At 41.1% G+C, this 24,533-nt stretch overlaps 1 protein-coding gene across 5 annotated transcripts in view; it reads left to right on the top strand.

Annotated features, from left to right (window-relative positions):
- Positions 1 to 21,133: 21,133 nt before the first annotated feature.
- The window catches only part of SMC5 (structural maintenance of chromosomes 5), a 95,706-nt gene continuing 92,306 nt past the window's right edge, over positions 21,134 to 24,533 (top strand). For all 5 annotated transcript variants that reach the window (XM_024252589.3, XM_024252591.3, XM_024252590.3 and 2 more), the window contains exon 1: positions 21,134 to 21,486. In XM_024252589.3, the coding sequence (XP_024108357.2) occupies positions 21,146 to 21,486 (341 nt within the window). In that variant the 5' untranslated portion in view covers positions 21,134 to 21,145. The remainder of the gene's footprint in view (positions 21,487 to 24,533) is intronic.

The raw sequence follows: 24,533 nt of genomic DNA on the forward strand, positions 1-24,533 counted from the left end.
GAGGCAATAATTAATAGCCTACCAATCAAAAAAAGTCTAGGACCAAACGGATTCACAGCCGAATTCTACCAGAGGTACAAAGAGGAGCTGGTACCATTCCTTCTGAAACTATTCCAATCAATAGAAAAAGAGGGAATCCTCCCTAACTCATTTTATGAGGCCAACATCATCTTGATACCAAAGCCTGGCAGAGACACAACAAAAAAAGAGAATTTTAGGCCAATATCCCTGATGAACATCAATGCAAAAATCCTCAATAAAATACTGGCTAACCGAATCCAGCAGCATGTCAAAAAGCTTATTCACCACGATCAAGTCGGCTTCATCACTGGGATGCAAGGCTGGGTCAACATATGCAAATCAATAAATGTAATCCATCACATAAACAGAAACAACAACAAAAACCACATGATTATCTCAACAGATGTAGAAAAGGCCTTCAATAAAATTCAACACCCCTTTATGCTAAAAACTCTCAATGAACTAGGTATTCATGTGACATACCTCAAAATAATAAGAGCTATTTACTACAAACCCACAGCCAGTATCATACTGAATGGACAAAAATTGGAAGCATTCCCTTTGAAATCCAGCACAAGCCAAGGATGCCTTCTCTCACCATTCCTATTCAACATAGTGTTGGAAGTTCTGGCCAGGGTAATCAGGCAAGAGAAAGAAATAAAGGGTATTCAATTAGGAAATGAGGGAGTCAAATTGTCCCTGTTTGCAGATAACATGATCATATATTTAGAAAACCCCATTGTCTCAGCCCAAAATCTCCTTAAGCTGATAAGCAACTTCAGCAAAGTCTCAGGATACAAAATCAATGTCCAAAAACCGCAAGCATTCCTATACACCATTTCACAAGCATTCCTATACACCATTAACAGACAGAGAGCCAAATCATGAGTGAACTCCCATTCACAATTGCTTCAAAGAGAATAAAATACCTAGGAATCCAACTTACAAGGGATGTGAAGGACCTCTTCCAGAACTACAAACCACTGCTCAACGAAATAAAAGAGGACACAAACAAATGGAAGAATATTCCATGCTCATGGATAGGAAGAATCAATATTGTGAAAATGGCCATACTGCCCAAAGTAATATATAGATTCAATGCCAACCCCATCAAGCTACCAATGACTTTCTTCACAGAATTGGAAAAAACTACTTTAAAGTTCATATGGAACCAAAAAAAGAGCCCGCATTGCCAAGACAATCCTAAGCCAAAAGAACGAAGCTGGAGGCATCACGCTACCTGACCTCAAACTATACTACAAGCTACAGTAACCGAAACAGCATGGTACTGGTACCAAAACAGAGATATAGACCAATGGAACAGAACAGAGGCCTCAGAAATAACAGCACACATCTACAACCATCCGAACTTTGACAAACCTGACAAAAACAAGAAATGGGGAAAGGATTCCCTATTCAATAAATGGTGTTGGGAAAACTGGCTAGCCATATGTAGAAAGCTGAAACTGGATCCCTTCCTTACACCTTGTACAAAAATTAATTCAAGAGGGATTAAAGACTTACATGTTAGACCTAAAACCATAAAAACCCTACAAGAAAATCTAGGCAGTACCATTCAGGACATAGGCATGGGCAAGGATTCCATGTCTAAAACACCAAAAGCAACGGCAACAAAAGCCAAAACTGACAAATGGGTTCTAATTAAACTAAAGAGCTTCTGCACAGCAAAAGAAACTACCATCAGAGTGAACAGGCAACCTGCAGAACGGGAGAAAATTTTTGCAATCTACCCATCTGACAAAGGGCTAATATCTAGAATCTACAAAGAACTTAAACGAATTTAGAAGAAAAAAACAACCCCATCAAAAAGTGGGCAAAGGATATAAACACACACTTCTCAAAAGAAGACATCTGTGCAGCCAGCAGCCACATGAAAAAATGCTCATCATCACTGGTCATCAGAGAAATGCAAATCAAAACCACAATGAGATACCATCTCAAGCCAGTTAGAATGGCAATCATTAAAAAGTCAGGAAACAACAGATGCTGGAGAGGATGTGGAGAAATAGGAACGCTTTTGCACTGTTGGTGGGAGTGTAAATTAGTTCAACCATTGTGGAAGGCAGTGTGGTGATTCCTCAAGGAGCTAGAACTAGAATTACCATTTGACCCAGCAATCCTATTATTAGGTATATACCTAAAGGATTATAAATCATGCTACTATAAAGACACATGCATACATGTGTTTATTGTGGCACTGTTCACAATAGCAAAGACTTGGAACCAACCCAAATGTCTTTCAATGACAGACTGGATAAAGAAAATGTGGCACATATACACCATAGAATACTATGCAGCCATAAAAAAGGATGAGTTCATGTCCTTTGCAGGGACATGGATGATGCTGGAAACTATCATTCTCAGCAAGTACACAAGAACAGAAAACCAAACACCATATGTTCTCACTCATAGGTGGGAACTGAACAATGACATCACTTGGACACAGGGCGGGGAACATCACATACCGGGGCCTGCCAGGGGGTGGGGGGCTGGGGAGGGATAGCATTAGGAGAAATACCTAATGTAAATGATGAGTTGATGGGTGCAGCAAACCAATATGGCACATGTATACCTATGTATCAAACCTGCACGTTGTGCACATGTACCCAGGACTTAAAGTATAATAAAAAAAATTAACTTAAAACAGAAAAAAGAAAATTATTCAGACAAGCATCCAACTCAAAACATTAGAAAAAGAACACAAAATCTAAAGAAAATAAAAAGGAAGGAAAATATAAAGAACATTAATTAAATTAAAAAAATCTAAAAGGGAAAGAATTAATAATTTGTGCAAGCATCTCAGGCATTAGATAGTATGCAAAGGAGACCCCTACCCTAAAAGCCTATTATTGGGGCTTCAAACATTCCATGAGCGTTCTCAGTTTCTGACATGAGTTGAGAATACCAGGCTATTCTCATGTCTTGTTTTTTATTTGCATTTTATGTGGCAGTTAGAAGGTAGCCCTGAAGAGTCAAGGAAGTTGTTACCAAGTCCAGGAAGAGTTGTAGCCATGGAAAAAGTGTTGTGTAATGGGGACTGTGGCCATAGGAGGTGGAACTCAGCCACTACCAAAATGCAACCACCCTCTAAGTCTCCTGCTAGTCTCCCACCGGCCAGTCAGAGGGGCAAGCAAGCCTAGATGTGACTGGCCAGAGAAATCAGGCTCCCAGGGCATAGAGCAGGTTGAGGGACGAACAAGAGATATATAAGTGTGAGCAGGGAAAAACCAGCAAAGAATCTTTAAATCTCTTAATGATTTTTCTCATGTTAGAGCATTATCTAGGATCTTCAGTACTGAGGATTGTGATACCTTTCTTTTGATCTTAATTAGAATGAATGCAAAGTAACTTCATTAATTATAATGCATGCTCTAGGTTTTTGATATATAGCAGTTATCAAGTTAAGAAACTTCAGTCTCATTCCTAGTTTTCTAAGAGTTTATTACAAATAGACATTCAACTTTATCAGATGTTTATTTGCATATATTGAGATAATTATTTCTTCCCTTTGATCCATTAATATGGTAAATTACACAGATACATTAAAGATTTTCTCTTTTTTTCCCCATTGAAAATGTTTTACCTTTTACGTGAAACGTAACTGTAAAAGTGTGTAGGTAAAATGTATATATATTTTAAGGAATAGTAATCAAATGAGCACTCATGTAACATTGATACAGCATGAGAAACAGAACATTACCAACAATTTAGAAGCTGTGTACTACTCCCCAATCACATATCCTTTCCTCTGCCAGAGAGGTAAGCACGTTCTTAAAATTCATGTTAATCTTTTTTTTTAAACTTCTTCTTATGTAGTCCTAATTCTTATATATGCACCCTAACATTACATTGTTTAGTTTTGGTTTTTAAAAAATGTTCAGATAAAATCATTGTATATGTATTCATCTATAACTCATCTTTTTTGCTTAAGATTATGTTTTTGAGATTCAGTTATGTTAAATTTCTAGCTGTAGTTAATTAATTTTCACTATGATATGGCATTTTATCAAATGATTATACCACAGTTTATGAATCCTTTCTACTGTTGATAAATATTTGAGTTGTTTCTAGATTTTTCCTACTGTGAATCATTGTGCTAAAATACTCTTTTATAGGTACCCAGGTACCCATGTGAAAGAATTTCTTTAGGTTATGTATCTAGTATATACATTGCTGATTTGTAGGATATGTACACCTTACCAAATGATAAAAAACTGTTTCCCACTGGCTGTACTAATCCACGCTACCCTTACCAATATACTTAAGTGCCAAAACTTGCTATTGTCCAACTTTGTAATTTTTGCCTATCTCATAATTGTGAAAATGTATTTCATGGAGGTTTTAATTTGCATTTATCTAAGTATTAATGAAATTGAGTATATTTCCATATATTCCATGACCATTCACATTTCACCTTGGGTAAAAATGCTTATTTTGTCTATTTGCCTACTATGTTGAGTTTTTTTGTTTTTTGTTTTGTGTGTGTGTGCGTGTTTTTTTTTTACAGATTCATAGGAATTATCTAATATTCCATATACTACGCTTCTGTTTGTTTTAAATGATGCAGATCAATCTGAAAATTCTTAAGTTTAGAGGATTAGGATGTGGACAACTTTGCGGGGAGCATTATTCTGCTTACCACAATTTTCTTTTGCTATTAGGTCAAACGTCTTAGCAAGACAAGTTTTGGGTTTTCCTTTTTTTTCTTTTTTTGAGACAGAGTCTCGCTCTGTCGTCCAGGCTGGAGTGCAGTGGCGAGATCTTAGCTTACTGCAACCTCCACCTCCCAGGTTCAAGCAGTTCTCCTGACTCAGCCTCCCAAGTAGCTGAGATTACAGGCGCATGTCACTGCACCCGGCTAATTAATGTATTTTTAGTAGAGACAGGGGTCTGCCATGTTGGCCAGGCTGGTCTCAAACTCCTAACCTCAGGTGATCCGCCCACCTTGGCCTCCCAAAGTGTAAGGTTACAGGTGTGAGCCACCGCGCCAGGCCTGGGTTTTCCTTTCAACTCTTCTATCCTATGTTCTTCATTTATTTGGCAGGCTAAGATATTCAATGCAGTGCTCAACAGAAGTAGTGATAGTATCATCCTTAATGTTCTTAAACTAAAGAGAATATTTCTAAAAAATTCATCACTGAATATGAATTTACTGAATGTTTTTGAAGTTGCCTTTTATTGGTTAAAGGAAGTTTTCTTCTATGCATAGTTTCCAAGAAATATTAACCATGAATGTGTGTTGAAAATGATTGAATGTTCACAATTGCAAAGATATGAAACCAACCTAAGTGTCCATCAATCAATGAGTGGAAAAATAAAATGTGGTATATATACACCACGGAATACTATTCAGCAAAAGAACAAAATAATGTCTTTTGCAGCAACTTGGATGAAGCTGGAGGCCATTATTCTAAGTGAAGTAACTCAGGAATGGAAAATCAAATACAAAGCGTTCTCACTTATAAGTGGGAACTAAGCTATGGGTATGCAAAAGCATGCAAAGTGGTAAAATGAACTTTGGAGATTCAGAAAGAGGAGAGTGGGAGGGGGTGAGGGATAAAAAGCTGCCTGTAGGCTGGGCACAGTGGCTCATGCCTGTAATCCTAGCATTTTGGGAGGCTGAGGCAGGCAGATTGCTTGAGCTTAGGAACTGGAGACCAGCCTGGGCAACATGGCAAAACCCCGTCTCTACAAAAAACACAAAAAAATTAGCTGGGTGTGGTGGCGCAAGCCTGTAGTCCCAGCTACTTGGGGGGCTGAGGTGGAGGATTGCTTAAACCCAGAAGGTTGAGGCTACAGTGAGCTGAGATCTTGCCACTGCACTACAGCCTGCTGACAAACTGCATATTGGATACAATGTACACTACTCAGGTGATGAGTGCACTAAAATCTCAGATGTCACCACTGTACAATACTTGCATGTAACAAAAAGCTACTTGTATCTCAAAGACTATTGAAATAATATATATTTATAGTATGTATAATGCGTGTTATTATATATTATATAATATACATAATATATATATTTTTGCCATGTTGCCCAGGCTGGACTCCAACTCCTTCTCTCATTCTGAATATACATATTATGTATATAATAGACTTGCCTTAAAAAAAAGAAAATTATTGAATGCTTTTTCTCCTTTAATCTTTCTCCTTTAATCTTTTCATATGAAGAATTACATTAATTGACTTACTTGTATTTAATCAACCTTGAATTCCTTCAGTGAACTCAAGTCATGTTATATTTACTTTTTTTGGACATTGCTGGATATTTTCACATATGTTCATAAAGTAAGATTAACAGAACATTTTCATGTATTTTAATTTCCTTATCTGATTTTAGACAAAGTTAGACTCATAAGAGGAACTGGAGAGTGTTCTTTTTCTATACGCCAAAAGAATGGGTAGAATTAGAGCAATGGTTCTCAACTGAGGGCAATTTTGCCCCTTAAGGGACATTTGGAAATATCTGGGACATTTTGGGTTGTCAAAATAAGGGAGGTGCTACTGACATCTAGTGAGTAGAGGTCAGGGATGCTGTTGAACATCCTCCAATGCACAGGACAGTGCCTCACCTCCCCCAACAAAGAACTCTAGCTAACCCCAAATGTCAACAGTGCTGAGACTGTGAGCTTTTCTCCCATTCTGAATAATCAGAATTTGTACTTGTAATTTTGTATTTTTTCAGAGGATACTTCAAAAATTATATAAGCTTCAGTCCCCATAGAATGAAAATATGGTGGAGGAAAGAGATGACACTGTGTGAAGGAGATATGTGTGTCTGTAGGTGTATGTGCAGGTGCATGGGAGGGAAAGAGAGACAGAGGCACACACATACACGCAGAGAGAGAGAGAGACCAACTAAATACAATGGTAGAGAGAGGAAGCGAGAGAGATGGGGAGAGAGAGAGATGAACTAAAGACAATGGTAGAGAGAGGAAATGAGAGAGATTTTGTTCTAATTTTTTTTTTGTTTGAAACCAGGTATTGCTGTGTCACCCAGGCTGGAGCGTAGTGGTGCCATCACGGCCCACTGCAGCCTCAACCTCCCCAGGCTCAGGTGATCCTCCCCCCTCAGTTTTTGGTTTTTTCCTTTTTGTGGAGAATGGGTCTTGTTGTATTGCCCAGGCAGGTCTCAAACTCCTGGGCTTAGGCTATCCTCCTGCCTCTGCCTCCCTAAGAGCTGGGATTACAGGTGTGAGCCACCGTGCCCAGCCACAGTTTTTGCATTTTTAGCAGAGACGAGGTTTTGCCATGTTGCCCAGGCTGGACTCCAAATCCTGGGCTCAAGCGATTCACCCTCCTTGAATTCCCAAAGTGCTAAGATTACAGGCATGGGCCACTGAGTCAAGCCTGTACTGATATAATTCTCAAATTATCAGTTACCAAGAAATTTGCCACAAGCAATAATATCCACAATACCAAGAAACTGAAGGAGAGTAATAAGTATGGTACACAGTCTAGCAATTCTAAACTTTTGGTATCTATCCTAGAGAAATGCTTGCACATGTACATAAAGACATATCCCTGAAACACTGTAAAAATGAAAAACTGGAAGCAATCTATATGTCAAATCAGTAGAGTAATGGATAAAGTGTCATATACGCATATAAAAACTCTACAGCAATAAAAGGGAACTAGATTTATATGTATCAACATGGACACATTTCAAAATATATACTTTTTAATATAAAATCAAATTGCATAACTATTCTTAGCTTATTTTTATATTAATACATTTATGTATTTAATATATTGTATTTATGTAATACATTTGCACTCAAAATATTATTACATATTCTCTATAGAAAAAAATGCATGTAAAATACAAAAATGGCCTGAAAGGGCATTATACACTGCACAAGCACATATGAGTAGTTAACTCTGGAGGATAAAGGATAAAGCAACAAGACTGAGAGAGATAAACGTCAAATGCACACTAATTTTATCTATTATTCTCGCTTTTAAAAAGGGAATGTAATCATATGTTTCACAAGTAATTTATTTTTTATTTTGAAGCAGAGTCTCGCTCTGTTGCCCAGGATGGAGTGCAGCGGCACCGTCTCGGCTCACTGCAACCTCCACCTCCGGGGTTCAAGCAATTCTCATGCCTCGGCCTCCTGAGTAGCTGGGACCACAGGCACACACCACCACACCCAGCTAATCTTTTTGTAATTTTAGTAGAGACAGGGTTTCGCCATGTTGGCCAGGCTGGTCTTGAACTCCTGGCCTCAAGTGATCCGCCTGCCTCCCAAAGTGCTGGGATTACAAGCATGAGCCACTGTGCCCAGCCCCACATGTAATTTTTTAAAAAGTAGATAACAGGAAAAATAAGAGGGGGAGGAGCCAAGATGGCCGAATAGGAACAGCTCTGGTCTAGAGCTCCCAGCGCGAGCGACACAGAAGACGGGTGATTTCTGCATTTCCATCTGAGGTACCGTGTTCATCTCACTAGGGAGTGCCAGACAGTGGGCGCAGGTCAGTCAGTGAGCGCACCGTGCGCCAGCCGAAGCAGGGGCGAGGCATTGCCTCACTCGGGAAGCGCAAGGGGTCAGGGAGTTCCCCTTCCAGGGGTGACAGACGGCACCTGGAAAATCGGGCCACTCCCACCCGAATACTGTGCTTTTCCGACGGGCTTAGGAAACGGTGCCCCAGGAGAGTATAGCCCGCACCTGGCTCAGAGGGTCCTACGCCCACGGAGTCTCGCTGATTGCTAGCACAGCAGTCTGAGATCAAACAGCAAGTCGGCAGCGAGGCTGGGGGAGGGGCGCCCGCCATTGCCCGGGCTCACTTAGGTAAACAAAGCAGCCTGGAAGCTTGAACTGGGTGGAGCCCACCACAGCTCAAGGAGGCCTGCCTGCCTCTGTAGGCTCCACCTCTGGGGGCAGGACACAGACAAACAAAAAGACAGCAGTAACCTCTGCAGACTTAAATGTCCCTGTCTGACAGCTGTGAGGAGAGCAGTGGTTCTCCCAGCACGCAGCTGGAGATCTGAGAACGGGCTGACTGCCTCCTCAAGTGGGTCCCTGACCCCTGACCCCCGAGCAGCCTAACTGGGAGGCACCCCCCAGCAGGGGCAGACTGACACCTCACACGGCCGGCCAGGTACTCCAACAGACCTGCAGCTGAGGGTTCTGTCTGTTAGAAGGAAAACTAACAGAAAGGACATCCACACCAAAAACCCATCTGTACATCACCATCATCAAAGACCAAAAGTAGATAAAACCACAAAGATGGGGAAAAAAACAGAGCAGAAACACTGGAAACTCTAAAAACCAGAGTACCTCTCCTCCTCCAAAGGAACGCAGTTCCTCACCAGCAACGGAACAAAGCTGGACGGAGAATGACTTTGACGAGCTGAGAGAAGAAGGCTTCAGACGATCAAATTACTCCGAGCTACGGGAGGATATTCAAACCAAAGGCAAAGAAGTTGAAAACTTTGAAAAAAATTTAGAAGAATGTATAACTAGAATAACCAATACAGAGAAGTGCTTAAAGGAGCTGATGGAGCTGAAAACCAAGGCTGGAGAACTACGTGAAGAATGCAGAAGCCTCAGGAGCCGATGCGATCAAATGGAAGAAAGGGTATCAGCCCTGGAAGATGAAATGAATGAAATGAAGCGAGAAGGGAAGTTTAGAGAAAAAAGAATAAAAAGAAACGAGCAAAGCCTCCAAGAAATGTGGGACTATGTGAAAAGACCAAATCTACGTCTGATTGGTGTACCTGAAAGTGACGGGGAGAATGGAAACAAGTTGGAAAACACTCTGCAGGATATTATCCAGGAGAACTTCCCCAATCTAGCAAGGCAGGCCAACATTCAGATTCAGGAAATACAGAGAACGCCACAAAGATACTCCTCGAGAAGAGCAACTCCAAGACACATAATTGTCAGATTCACCAAAGTTGAAATGAAGGAAAAAATGTTAAGGGCAGCCAGAGAGAAAGGTCGGGTTACCATCAAAGGGAAGCCCATCAGACTAACAGCGGATCTCTCGGCAGAAACCCTACAAGCCAGAAGAGAGTGGGGGCCAATATTCAACATTCTTAAAGAAAAGAATTTTCAACCCAGAATTTCATATCCTGCCAAACTAAGCTTCATAAGTGAAGGAGAAATAAAATACTTTACAGACAAGCAAATGCTGAGAGATTTTGTCACCACCAGGCCTGCCCTAAAAGAGCTCCTGAAGGAAGCGCTAAACATGGAAAGGCACAACCGGTACCAGCCACTGCAAAATCATACCGAAATGTAAAGAACATCGAGACTAGGAAGAGACTGCATCAACTAACGAGCAAAATATCCAGCTAACATCATAATGACAGGATCAAATTCACACATAACAATATTAACTTTAAATGTAAATGGACTAAATGCTCCAATTAAAAGACACAGACTGGCAAACTGGATAAAGACTCAAGACCCATCAGTGTGCTGTATTCAGGAAACCCATCTCACGTGCAGAGACACACATAGGCTCAAAATAAAAGGATGGAGGAAGATCTACCAAGCAAATGGAAAACAAAAAAAGGCAGGGGTTGCAATCCTAGTCTCTGATAAAACAGACTTTAAACCAACAAAGATCAAAAGAGACAAAGAAGGCCATTACATAATGGTAAAGGGATTAATTCAACAAGAAGAGCTAACTATCCTAAATATATATGCACCCAATACAGGAGCACCCAGATTCATAAAGCAAGTCCTGAGTGACCTACAAAGAGACTTAGACTCCCACACATTAATAATGGGAGACTTTAACACCCCACTATCAACATTAGACAGATCAACGAGACAGAAAGTCAACAAGGATACCCAGGAATTGAACTCAGCTCTGCAACAAGCAGACCTAATAGACATCTACAGAACTCTCCACCCCAAATCAACAGACTATACATTTTTTTCAGCACCACACCACACCTATTCCAAAATTGACCATATACTTGGAAGTAAAGCTCTCCTCAATAAATGTAAAAGAACAGAAATTGTAACAAACTGTCTCTCAGATCACAGTGCAATCAAGCTAGAACTCAGGATTAAGAATCTCACTCAAAACCGCTCAACTACGTGGAAACTGAACAACCTGCTCCTGAATGACTACTGGGTACATAACGAAATGAAGGCAGAAATAAAGATGTTCTTTGAAACCAACGAGAACCAAGACACAACATACCAGAATCTCTGGGATGCATTCAAAGCAGTGTGTAGAGGGAAATTTATAGCACTAAATGCCCACAAGAGAAAGCAGGAAAGATCCAAAATTGACACCCTAACATCACAATTAAAAGAACTAGAAAAGCAAGAGCAAACACATTCAAAAGCTAGCAGAAGGCAAGAAATAACTAAAATCAGAGCAGAACTGAAGGAAATAGAGACACAAAAAACCCTTCAAAAAATTAATGAATCCAGGAGCTGGTTTTTTTAAAGGATCAACAAAATTGATAGACCGCTAGCAAGATTAATAAAGAAAAAAAGAGAGAAGAATCAAATAGATGCAATAAAAAATGATAAAGGGGATATCACCACCGATCCCACAGAAATACAAACTACCATCAGAGAATATTACAAACACCTCTATGCAAATAAACTAGAAAATCTAGAAGAAATGGATAAATTCCTCAACACATACACCCTCCCAAGACTAAACCAGGAAGAAGTTGAATCTCTGAATAGACCAATAACAGGAGCTGAAATTGTGGCAATAATCAATAGCTTACCAACCAAAAAAAGTCCAGGTCCAGATGGATTCACAGCCGAATTCTACCAGAGGTACAAGGAGGAGCTGGTACCATTCCTTCTGAAACTATTCCAATCAATAGAAAAAGAGGGAATCCTCCCTAACTCATTTTATGAGGCCAGCATCATCCTGATACCAAAGCCTGGCAGAGACACAACAAAAAAAGAGAATTTTAGACCAATATCCTTGATGAACATTGATGCAAAAATCCTCAATAAAATACTGGCAAACAGAATCCAGCAGCACATCAAAAAGCTTATCCACCATGATCAAGTGGGCTTCATCCCTGGGATGCAAGGCTGCTTCAATATACGCAAATCAATAAATGTAATCCAGCATATAAACAGAACGAAAGACAAAAACCACATGATTATCTCAATAGATGCAGAAAAGGCCTTTGACAAAATTCAACAACCCTTCATGCTAAAAACTCTCAATAAATTAGGAATTGATGGGACGTATCTCAAAATAATAAGAGCTATTTATGACAAACCCACAGCCAATATCATACTGAATGGGCAAAAACTGGAAGCATTCCCTTTGAAAACTGGCACAAGACAGGGATGCCCTCTCTCACCACTTCTATTCAACATAGTGTTGGAAGTTCTGGCCAGGGCAATTAGGCAGGAGAAGGAAATCAAGGGTATTCAATTAGGAAAAGAGGAAATCAAATTGTCCCTGTTTGCAGATGACATGATAGTATATCTAGAAAACCCCATTGTCTCAGCCCAAAATCTCCTTAAGCTGATAAGCAACTTCAGCAAAGTCTCAGGATACAAAATCAACGTGCAAAAATCACAAGCATTCTTATACATCAATAACAGACAAACAGAGAGCCAAATCATGAGTGAACTCCCATTCACAATTGCTTCAAAGAGAATAAAATACCTAGGAATCCAACTTACAAGGGATGTGAAAGACCTCTTCAAGAACTACAAACCACTGCTCAAGGAAATAAAAGAGGATACAAACAAATGGAAGAACATTCCATGCTCATGGGTAGGAAGAATCAATATCATGAAAATGCCCATCCTTCCCAAGGTAATTTACAGATTCAATGCCATCCCCATCAAGCTACCAATGACTTTCTTCTCAGAATTGGAAAAAACTACTTTAAAGTTCATATGGAACCAAAAAAGAGCCCGCATCGCCAAGTCAATCCTAAGCCAAAAGAACAAAGCTGGAGGCATCACACTACCTGACTTCAAACTATACTACAAGGCTACAGTAACCAAAACAGCATGGTACTGGTACCAAAACAGAGATATAGATCAATGGAACAGAACAGAGCCGTCAGAAATAATGCCACATATCTACAAGTATCTGATCTTTGACAAACCTGACAAAAACAAGAAATGGGGAAAGGATTCCCTATTTAATAAATGGTGCTGGGAAAACTGGCTAGCCATATGTAGAAAGCTGAAACTGGATCCCTTCCTTACACCTTATACAAAAATCAATTCAAGATGGATTAAAGACTTAAATGTTAGACCTAAAACCATAAAAACCCTAGAAGAAAACCTAGGCATTACCATTCAGGACATAGGCATGGGCAAGGACTTCATGTCTAAAACACCAAAAGCAATGGCAACAAAAGCCAAAATTGACAAATGGGATCTAATTAAACTCAAGAGCTTCTGCACAGCAAAAGAAACCACCATCAGAGTGAACAGGCAACCTACAAAATGGGAGAAAATTTTCGCAACCTACTCATCTGACAAAGGGCTAATATCCAGAATCTACAATGAACTCCAACAAATTTACAAGAAAAAAACAAACAACCCCATCAAAAAGTGGGCGAAGGACATGAACAGACACTTCTCAAAAGAAGACATTTATGCAGCCAAAAAACACATGAAAAAATGCTCACCATCACTGGCCATCAGAGAAATGCAAATCAAAACCACAATGAGATACCATCTCACACCAGTTAGAATGGCAATCATTAAAAAGTCAGGAAACAACAGGTGCTGGAGAGGATGTGGAGAAATAGGAACACTTTTACACTGTTGGTGGGACTGTAAACTAGTTCAACCCTTGTGGAAGTCAGTGTGGCGATTCCTCAGGGATCTAGAACTAGAAATTCCATTCGACCCAGCCATCCCATTACTGGGTATATACCCAAAGGACTATAAATCATGCTGCTATAAAGACACATGCACACGTATGTTTATTGCGGCATTATTCACAATAGCAAAGACTTGGAACCAACCCAAATGTCCAACAATGATAGACTGGATTAAGAAAATGTGGCACATATACACCATGGAATACTATGCAGCCATAAAAAATGATGAGTTCACGTCCTTTGTAGGGACATGGATGAAATTGGAAATCATCATTCTCAGTAAACTATCACAAGAACAAAAAACCAAACACCGCATATTCTCACTCATAGGTGGGAATTGAACAATGAGAACACATGGACACAGGAAGGGGAACATCACACTCTGGGGACTGTTGTGGGGTGGGGGGGGGGAGGGATAGCATTGGGAGATATACCTAATGCTAGATGACGAGTTGATGGGTGCAGCGCACCAGCATGGCACATGTATACATATGTAACTTACCTGCACATTGCGCACATGTACCATAAAACCTAAAGTATAATAATAATAATAATAATAATAATAAAAGAAAAAAAAAAGTAGATAATAGGAAAGAAAAAAAACTAGAAGATATGTCAAATTGCCATGTGTTAATTTTTTTTGATTGTAGGAATGTGGATGAATGGTGACTGGTTTCTGCTCTGTGCTTTTTGGATATTCAAATTTCCTAAAATAATAACAAAAATACAAAAATAATTTTAATTCTAAAAAAAAAAAGTATATCTACTAATGAAAGCAGTGGAAATGAGAACTTAAAACCAGCCCATTTCTGGGGGAGCTCGGCAGCATCCCAGCTTGTTAGAACAATGCTAGGATGAAAGTGCCACTCTAGCAGACTGATACCAAAAGACTCGTTTTATAATTTAGGTAGCTGGTTTCTGAAGTTTTACCACAGTTCTGACAACTACCAATTTTCTTTCCTTTGGGAAGTAATGGGGTAGGAGAAGAAACACTCGCCCACTCCCGAAGTCCTCCCAGGGCTCTGCTTATGTTCCTGGCCTTCCCTGGGCAAGAAGGACTGCGAGTTCAATAAGCACAGACTTCCAGGAAAGGAGATTACAGTGCTTTAGCAACTCATTCATGATCTTTCTGAAACTGAAGGTCAGTTCTTCTGGAACAATTTAATACTGTTTTCTCATTTTACATCCTTGAAAGAGATGAAGGCCCATTCATCTTTAGGCTCTCTATTGTAACACATCACAAAGAACACTTGAAATGTTACATTAATTCTGACTTTTTTTTTGAATCTTTCCGTCAGTTTTTGCACCCAATAAATAGAAATTTTAGAAAGAGGCCAGTCTGTCGAGACACTGATCCAGCATATAGAAATGAAATAATTAAAGGTGCTTAGAACTATAGCTGGTGTGTGCTAAATGCTGTTGTATTAGCTATTACTACCAATTCTACAGCTACTACCATGCAGTTCCAACGTTAATACTACTACAGTAAGAAGCAGCAGACATTTTGATCATTTTAAACTTTTGTATGATGTTTGAAACAAATGTTTAAAAATGAAAAACTTTAGAAGGTATTCATTATCTCCAGCAGAAGGCTGCTGTATGGGGTTTTAGTTCCTCCGTGGGAGGGGCACTGGTTTTCCTCAGACCCCTAATCCCTGCCTAGATCTGTTCCACCAATTCTTTAACAAGATTGATTATAAAGTGTGTGGTTTTGCTCAGCGTTTGGGGGGATGGAATGGGACTTGGTCTTGGGTACCAAGGACTTGAGTTTTAGCATCTGCCTTCTTCCCTCCCTTTCAGGCCATGAAGGTTCACTTATTTACTTTATAAATTTGCCAAAAGCAAAAGTAATATGCCCTCAGTTAGAGACGGTCTCACAGGGTTCTATTCCATGCACCTTGTTGCAATTTCTTGTGGCACTATTATCAAAAGCTTGGAGTGAAGCCAAAAAAGAGAACATAGAAGATAGTTGTTATGGTCTAAATGTTTGCATCCCTTCAAAATTTATATGTTGAAACTTAACCCCCATTATGATGGTATTAGGAGGTGGGGGCTTTGGGAAGTGATTAGCTCATGAGGGCAGAGCCCACATAAATAGATTCAGTGCCCTTACAAGAGGCTACAGAGACGAGAGTTCTTCCTCTCCACCATGGGAGGTCACAGTGAGAAGGCACTGTCTATGAGGATGTAAGCCCTCACCAGACACCAGATCTGCTGGTTCCTTGATCTCCGACATCTCAAGCTCTAGAACTGCTAGAAATAAATTTCTATTTTTATAAGCTACACAGTCTATGGTATTTTCTTAGAGCAGCCCAACCCAAATGTATTAAAACAGTGTATTGTGATAGTGAGGTGAAATACATGTATAATCCTTGACCCTGCCCATTTCTGTCAACTTTTTATCTGTGTCAGTTTTTAAAGTTCCTGCAGAATTGGAAGGCTGTCACTCAAAATGGGCCTGGTTACTTACTCCTTGGTCAGTAGAAAGTTAAATACAATTGCTTTGCCATGTCTATTAGCTGATGTCTGACTTTAAGCCCTGATAAGTAGCATTGGCTCTGTTGTGGCTCACTCGTTAATTAGCATCAAATTCAGGTTGATATCCTATTTCCAAAAATCTCTCTCTGCCTTTTTAAAATCACCTCTTTCAAGATGGTTTGCAAAAGTGGAATTAAATAATCGAGATGTGGCAAGATAATGTGTATACTCTGACAGGTGCATGAAATTTTCAAAGTGTTAAAAAGCACTGAGCTAGTATAGTTTGCCAGAGTATCTTTGGTTATGCTAACTTCTAGTCATACAGAATCCAACAAATGAGAACTGTTTAAATCAAGAATGGTACATTTGTTTAATGGAATACTAAGTGATTACTTAAAACTATATCACAGAAAAATAGTTAATGGCATGGGAAGTTATTCATAATATATTAAGTGGGGGAGAGGGGTAAATATGGTATATATAGTACAATTTGTGCAGAATCATCCTTTTTTAAAACAAAAGGCACAGACCATATGTACAAGTATACAAGAAAAAAAGATGCCAAAACATACACCAAAATTTTAACAATGATTAGTCTGGGTGGAGGAATTATAAGTTTTTCCTTTGCATGTGTTTGTTTTTCTGTGTGTTTTCCCAAATTTTCTGCATTTAACATGTGTTGCTATGGTAATCACAGCTAAAACCAATAACATTTCCTTTTTAAAAGGATGGTGTTACAGCATGACTGAGTAGCTGTTTAAAACTTGTAGAGTGCCTACATTTGTGAAGTCATCACAAGTTCAGGGACTCATTCTAAAATTTCAAGTTTAGAAACACAATTTAATTAGTTCACTAAAGACTAATCACATAGAAGGAATACATTCTAATGTTTGATAGCACAGTAGAGTGACTATAGTTAACAATTATCTATCGTATTTTTCAAAATAGCTGGAAGACTTGAAAGGGACCCATCACATAGACATTATAAATACCCTGACTTTATCATTACATATCATACGCATGTAACAAAATTGCACTTGTACCCCATTAATATGTACAAATATATATATTCAAAAAATAATTTTTAAAAAGCTGAGGGGGAAAGAACAAATTTTAAAAAGCTGGAAGGGAAAGAACAAATTAAACTTTAACAGAGAGTTAATTACAAAGATAAGTAGAAATTATGAAATCAAAAGCCAACAATAGCAAAAATCAACAAGTTGTTCCTTTAAAAAGATTAATAATACATAACCTCTACTAGATTAATAAAGAAATGAGAGGAAGAAATGAACAATTTACCAGTATCAGGTGTGAAAGAGGAAGCATCACTACAGATGCTGCAAACGTTAATGGATATTAACACGTAACTTCATGTAATAAGTTTGACAACTTAGATGAAAAGGACAAATTACTTGAAAAGCACAACCTATTAAAACTGACTCAAGAAGACACAGAAAATCTGAAATTATTTAATCATGCTATTCACATAGCTACTTCAGAGGCTGCAAGTCTTATAAAGCGGGGTTTCTTGGCTCCTCGCCCCTCTCCGGGGGATCTAGGAAATAAATGTTGCTATTGATTGCCAAAAAAGGGAAGAAAAAAAAAGGACTGATCATTGTACAAAAATGATGACTAGCTCCCTGCCCTCAGCTCCCATTACTAATGTCTATAATTCTTATTTGTTCATCAGGGTAGATTCCCCTAAATGTAGTAACTTCATCAAACAATCTGACTTTTCTACAGCTCTTGAAGCAGAGCCTTTACTTTTCAAAAAATTCATGCTAGCAACTCAGGGAAGGACAGTATTGTGCCCTCCTTAGCACTGAGTTTTTTCGTTACTGACTGCCATTTGAACAGTTTAAAAATTATTCTTTATTTTTGTTGCAGTCTCACCAATGCACCTTAACGTAGCAGTTTCTCATTGTCTGAACTAGTACCCTGGGTTCTTTGTCCTTACGTCCAAGAAAATTAAGGAACGTGGACACAAAGGTGGGGTTGGAGCAAAAGTTTAATAAGTGAAAGAAAGAAAAGAAGCTCTCTGCATTAGAGAGGGGAGTCTGAGTGGACTGCCAAGTTGTAGTAAAAACGTCAGGGTTTTTATAAATGGACTAGTGAGGACGGGGTGTCTTATCTTCCCAGGGCCTGAAGATTTAGTTGGGACCAGGTGTGCTATCGGCATAGAGCAGAGTTCCTAACAGCCTTTACCCAATTCCTTGATCACATAAGCAGGCTTTTAGTTTGTGCTGCTCTGTGCTGCTTTGTGTCGCTTAAGTTTCTGTGTCTGTTCCCAGACATTTTCTTGCAGCTGCAGGCATCCCCTCACCCTCCCTGCATAAGCTTCTAGCTTCCCTATCTTAGTGTGCCTAAACGGAAAGGAATGTACTCATTAAGTCTCAGCTTTTACTGGGGCCCATTGTATGAGTATGAAGTCGAGACTCTCCCACTCCTGTGCTTAAAGCTGTCTATGTGTCCAGGTGCAACCTGCGGTTTTCCCAAGTTTGTTTTATTTTTTGCCTGTTGCTGTGACTTTTCAGGTAGGCTGCTTCTGCAGTCTGAAATTTTTCAATGATTTTTCCTTCCCGTCTTTCTCATTTTCATTTGCATTTAAGAAAATTTCCAGTAACTACGACAAGTTCACATGCTTTTTACTTACTCTATTTTCTCTGGAGCGGAGTCCTTGTGTGAGAGGAAGCAGCAGAGACCTGGGAAAGGAGCTTTGGTCTAGGAGTCAGGAATCAGGGATCTACTGTAATAGCTTTCTAAGTGGCCTTCCACTCCACATTTGGTCCCCTCTAATCCATTTTCCACACAGCAACCAGAATGATTATTTAAAAACTTTAAGGCCAGGCACAGTGGCTCATGCCTGTAGTGCCAGCACTTCGGGACGCCAAGGTGGGCGGATCACTTGAGGTCAGGAGTTACAGACCAGCCTGGCCAAAATGGTGAAACCTCGTCTCTACTAAAAATACAAAAATTAGCCAGGTGTGGTGGCGTGCACCTGTAATCCCAGCTACTCTGGAGGCTGAGGCAGAAGAACCGCTTGAACCAGGGAGGCAGAGGTTGCAGTGAGCTGAGGTGGCACTACTGCACTTCAGCCTGGGCGACTGGGTGAGACTCTGTCTCAAAAAAATCAAATAAAAAAATTTTTAAAATTAAAAGCTTTAGTCAGAACATGGCCCTCTCCTGCTTAAAACTTTGCAATGGCTTCCCATTGCTTTAAAAATAAAATTCAGGCTTTTTCACGATGGACAAGGTTCTGCTCTGCAACCTTATTCACTGCTCTGCAGCCACACTGGCCTTCCCACCTCAGAGCTTTTGTCGTTACTGGTAAGTTCCAGCAAAATTCTTTTGCCTGGGGTGCTCTTTTCTCAGATCGTCACACAGTTTCTTCTTGTCCTTCAGAGTTTATCTTAAACAACACCACCTCTAAGAGGCCTTCCGTACCTCCCACCCATCAGGTTCATTTTGTTTTCTTCCTAACACCTGTCACAGTCTGAAATTATCCTAATCATTTGTTGTGTCAGCCTTAAGTAGTGAAATTCAGAAAATATCATTAAGTATAGAGTTTATTCTAACGCAAAGCTTGAGGACAGCCACCTGGAAACACCAACTCCAAACAAATAGGGTCAATGTTCCAAAGTGAAGTTAAGGTTTCATTTACACAGGCAGAAACAGAGAAGGTTCAGCAGGAGTACATTTTCAATACAAGAGCAGTGCATAAATTACAGCGATTAGATTAGTTATAGATAGCTACATTCCAAGGAAGATAACTATATTAATTTATGAAGAGGGGTAGTGATCTGAGGGGGGTCTTACCTCTGTCTCTGTTTGGTCTTCCTGATGATAGGAAAAAACAAGGCAGACATTGCAGCTGTATGCCATGGGACTCAGGCCCCATAGCCACATTCTTCGCAAGGCTCAGAATAATTTAAAGTTCTAACAGCTTTAAGTTTGAATTATTTAATTTCACAGTTGATTCACTTGTTCTTTTCCTGTCTCCCACAAAAGAAAATAAGCTCCCAGGGATGCAACCTTGGCAGGCTCCTAAACTGCCACGGCTCCAGTTTCTTGTAGATTAGACATTCACTATTGGTTGAATGAAAGATCTAGACAGGCCTCGGTGCGCTGCCTCCTCTTTAACGAGAGGGCTTACTAGATGAATGTGAGCAGACGGAAGCAGAACACCCTCTTAATGAAGGCAGCGCATTCTAGCTCAAGGATTTCTAGAAACCTCGGGGGCGGAAGTTTAACCAGAGAATTAGGAGGCAAGGGGAAGAGAAGCAATGAGGTTAACCTGTGCAGTGTAGTCGTTTCACGAGTTTGAGAACACCTAGCACGATGCCTTAACGGAGCGTCGGGCACAGAGTCATTTGGGAGGATTTCTTTTTCGGATTTTTGAGACAGGAACCTGATTTGAAGCAACAGGGAAGAAAACCAAGAGGACGAAGAGCCAAGGACGGGCGTGCCCGGGAGCTCTCAAACAGGCACCTGGAAGGGGTGGGACCAAGCAGGGCCTGACGTACCCCCGCCTTGGCGGCCGTGGACGCCCCAGGTGCCACCCGCAGCAGCCTCCCACCACACATGACTGAGGCTCGGGAAGCAATAAAGTGGCTTTCAAAATACTAAACGCAATTGACATTTTTTCCTGAGTTAAAAAAAAAAAAAAGGAACTGAATGCCGAAATATACGGAGAAGAAACTCCAGTTGCCACATCCCCGAACGTCTCCACCCAGTCCTGCCTGCTGTTTCGCCCTCAGTCTGGGGCCTCGCACGGCGCGGCGGAGCGCGGGAGGGGCGGGGCGAGCCTGCTGACGCGGCCGGACCTGAATGCGCAGGCGCGGCGCGAGATCGCGGGAGCGAGCGCGCGGTAGCAGTTCGCGGCAGTTCGCGCCGGAGCGGGGCGCGTGGGCTCTTGGGCGCTTGGGAGTCTGGGCTGCAGGACGGTGGGAACGGAAGTCGTTGTGGGTCGCTGAGGAAGCCAGGATGGCGACTCCGAGCAAGAAGACGTCAACTCCAAGTCCCCAGGCTTCCAAGAGAGCTCTCCCGAGAGACCCTTCGTCGGAGGTCCCGAGCAAGAGGAAGAATTCGGCCCCGCAGCTGCCGCTATTGCAGTCGTCCGGGCCTTTCGTGGAAGGCTCTATCGTCCGCATCTCGATGGAGAACTTCCTGTAAGTGGCCCGGAGGCCGCGCCGCGGGTGTGGAGGTGTGCTGGCCAGCAGGCCCCGGGGCGCCGGCAGCGCGCGGGCGTGGGCCTGTGGGTGTGTACCTGGCTTGTGGGTCTGGCCTTGAATTCGTGCCGGCGTTCCCTTGAGGATTTTTCTACGTAGGCTGTGGAGATTGACGTGTATGATGTAGGAGATGTGTGCCTTGTGTGATGTGGTTTTTAAATTTAGTTAGCCAAGGTTTTCCAAAGGTGTCATGTGCAGGTAGTTGTACGAGGGAGTAGCTCTCTGCCCGCTGGGAGTCGCGATCCATAGCGGCCCTGGTCTGGAATTCACAGAAGTATTGTCCCCGGGAACTTAGGAGGCAACAGTTAATTCGGCGTGGTAGTGATGCTGTGGCGGATTCTTAGGGTAGGCATTTGCCAGAGAGGAGTAGATAAGACGGTGAAGGTTGTTCGGGATGGGAGGTTACAGGTACAAAAAAATTAAACCCTTACTGGCAATTTTTGGACCTCCCTACAAACCCTTGACCCCTCTAAACCCAGCTTTCTTCCCTGGTTCCTCCCTCTCCTCTTCAGACAACTAGTTATCGCTTTAGAATTTAGTAAGTTTTAAATACATCATGTATTTGCCTAGCACCTCCCAGTTCGTTTGTTCCAGGTCGTTTTTTTTTCTTTCTTTCTTTTTTTTTTTTTTTTTTTGAGACGGAGTTTCCCTCTTGTAGCCCACGCTGGATGGAGTGCTGTGGCGCGATGTCGGCCCACTGCAGCTTCCTACTCTCGGTTTCAAGCGATTCTTCTGGGTCAGCCTCCCGAGTAGCTGGGACTACAGGCGCGCGCCACCACGCCCGGCCAATTTTTGTTTTTGAGACGGAGTGTCATACTGTCGTCCGGGCTGGAGGGTAGTGGTGCAATCTCGGCTCACTGCAACCTCCGCCTCCCAGTTTCAATCGACTCTCCTGCCTCAGCCTCCCGAGTAGCTGGGATTACAGGCACCCGCCACCACGCCCAGCTTTTTTTTTGTATTTTTAGTAGACACGCGGTTTCGCCGTGTTGACCAGGCTGATCTGGAACTTTTGACCTCAGGTGATCTGCCCGCCTCGGCCTCCCGTAGTGCTGGGATTACAGGAGTGAGCCACCGTGTCCGGCCGGAAGTCTTTTTTAAGCTTGCACATAGTGGCATAAGGATAACAGAATTGTAATAACAATACTACCTTTTTTTTTTCAAGCACCTATTGTGTGCCGGGTACACAGTGCACTCATTCTTTCTTCATAACAACTCTATCTTGGTAATTTCCATTGCTGAAAGAAGCTCAGTAGGTTATTTTGCCGAGTTTTACGCAGCTGTTACGTAGTTGCATTGCTATTTGAATCCAGATCAGGAAAGATAAATGTAATCAAATGAGTTAGATACCATAACAACATATATATCAGGATCCTTCACAAAGGATGAAGTGGTTAGTTTTGTCTACGAGTATGAGAAAGGGCTTTGTAAAGAAGATATGAAAGTCTTTGGTCTTGCTCTCTTGCCCACGCTGGAGCTCAGTGGCATGATCAGGGCTCAGTGAAGCCTGGACCTCCCCTTCTCAAGTGATCCTCCTACCTCAGCCTGTCAAGTAGCTCGGACTATAGGCGCGTACCATACCTGGCTAATGTTTTAAAATTTTTTTGTAGAGATGGGGTTTCACCATGTTGCCCAGGCTAGTCTCGAGCTTCTGGGCTCAAGAAACTCACGTCGGCCTCCCAAAGTGCTGGGATTACAGGCATGAGCCACTGCACCCGCCTAAGAAGATAGGAGAGTCTTAAAAGAAATGAAAAGCATTGAAGACAGAAGGAACTGTCTGAAATAGTTTGGTATATTTAGAAAGCGTCAAGTATTTTAGTAAGGCAAGAATATAGGATGTGAGTGAGTATTTGGACAAAGGGTAAGCAACCATTGAGGGGCCTGTATGTTTACTATGCTAAGAAGTTCCGGCATCATCCTTTAGGCAGCTACGGTGTGTTTTCAACAGGGAATGACATGTGTTCTATGTTATTCTGGAAGCACTGTGGAGGATGATTTAGAAAAGGTGCAAGATTGGAAGCAAAAAGACAATACGAAGGCAAGAGATGATCAGAGTGTGAAGGAATGAGATTTGACAGGATCCAGCTACAGAATAATTGTGAGGCATGGGGGAAAAGGAGGAATGCAGCATTTTTCCCAAGTGTAAGAGCCTTAGCTAATTGATCAGGTGCTATTCAGAAGAGGGAGCAGTTTGAGGAGAATAATAAATGCCTCTTAGATCCTGTGACTTAAAATTTCCTTTGGGGCATCTAAGAGAGATGTTCTATAGGCAGAATGTAAGAGTCTGGAACTTAGAGGAAAATATGAACAGATGAGAGTTTTGGGAATCATGCATACAGGTGATTAATGAAGTTGCAGAACTGGTTATGATTGCCCAATAGGAATTATGAATTGAAGGACTAGAAGACCATGTACAGAGTCTTGGGAGAATGCCTACATTTAAGGGTGAACTGAAGAAGGACTCAAAGTCAGAAGGAACTATTCAGGGAGGTAAGATGAAAACAGTGGGAGACAATTATCAAAGAAGCCAAGGAAAAAGAATGTTTCAAAAATATCACCTGCTACATTGAAGTCAGATAGCAGGACTGAAAAGAGTCCACTGCATGTACCAATTGGGAAATCTTTGACCTTTTAATGAAGCAGTGGAAGCAGAAAAATTTTGCAGGCCGGATGCAAAGAGAAGAAAGAGGAGGTAGCTGGAAGTGCAGAGGTTGGTGAAATAACTATTTATTTTAATGAGGGGACTTTGAGTTTTAGGCATGAGGTAGAGAAAGATGGGCTTAGAGAATTAGCAAGGAAATAAGATGGGTAGTCAGAGAATGTAAATGGCCTGGAAGAGAGTAGGAGTGAACCAAGTCAAATGGAGTTGGGAGTGGAGGAAGACACTTGGAGGCTGAAGGAATAACATGTGCAAATACTTCAGAGAAATAAGGAATTATTGTCACAAAACTGAAAGAAGTACATTATAGGTAGAATTTAGAGGTCTGAGG

Source organism: Pongo abelii, chromosome 13 (genome assembly GCF_028885655.2).
Source record: "Pongo abelii isolate AG06213 chromosome 13, NHGRI_mPonAbe1-v2.0_pri, whole genome shotgun sequence".
NCBI lineage: Eukaryota > Metazoa > Chordata > Mammalia > Primates > Hominidae > Pongo > Pongo abelii.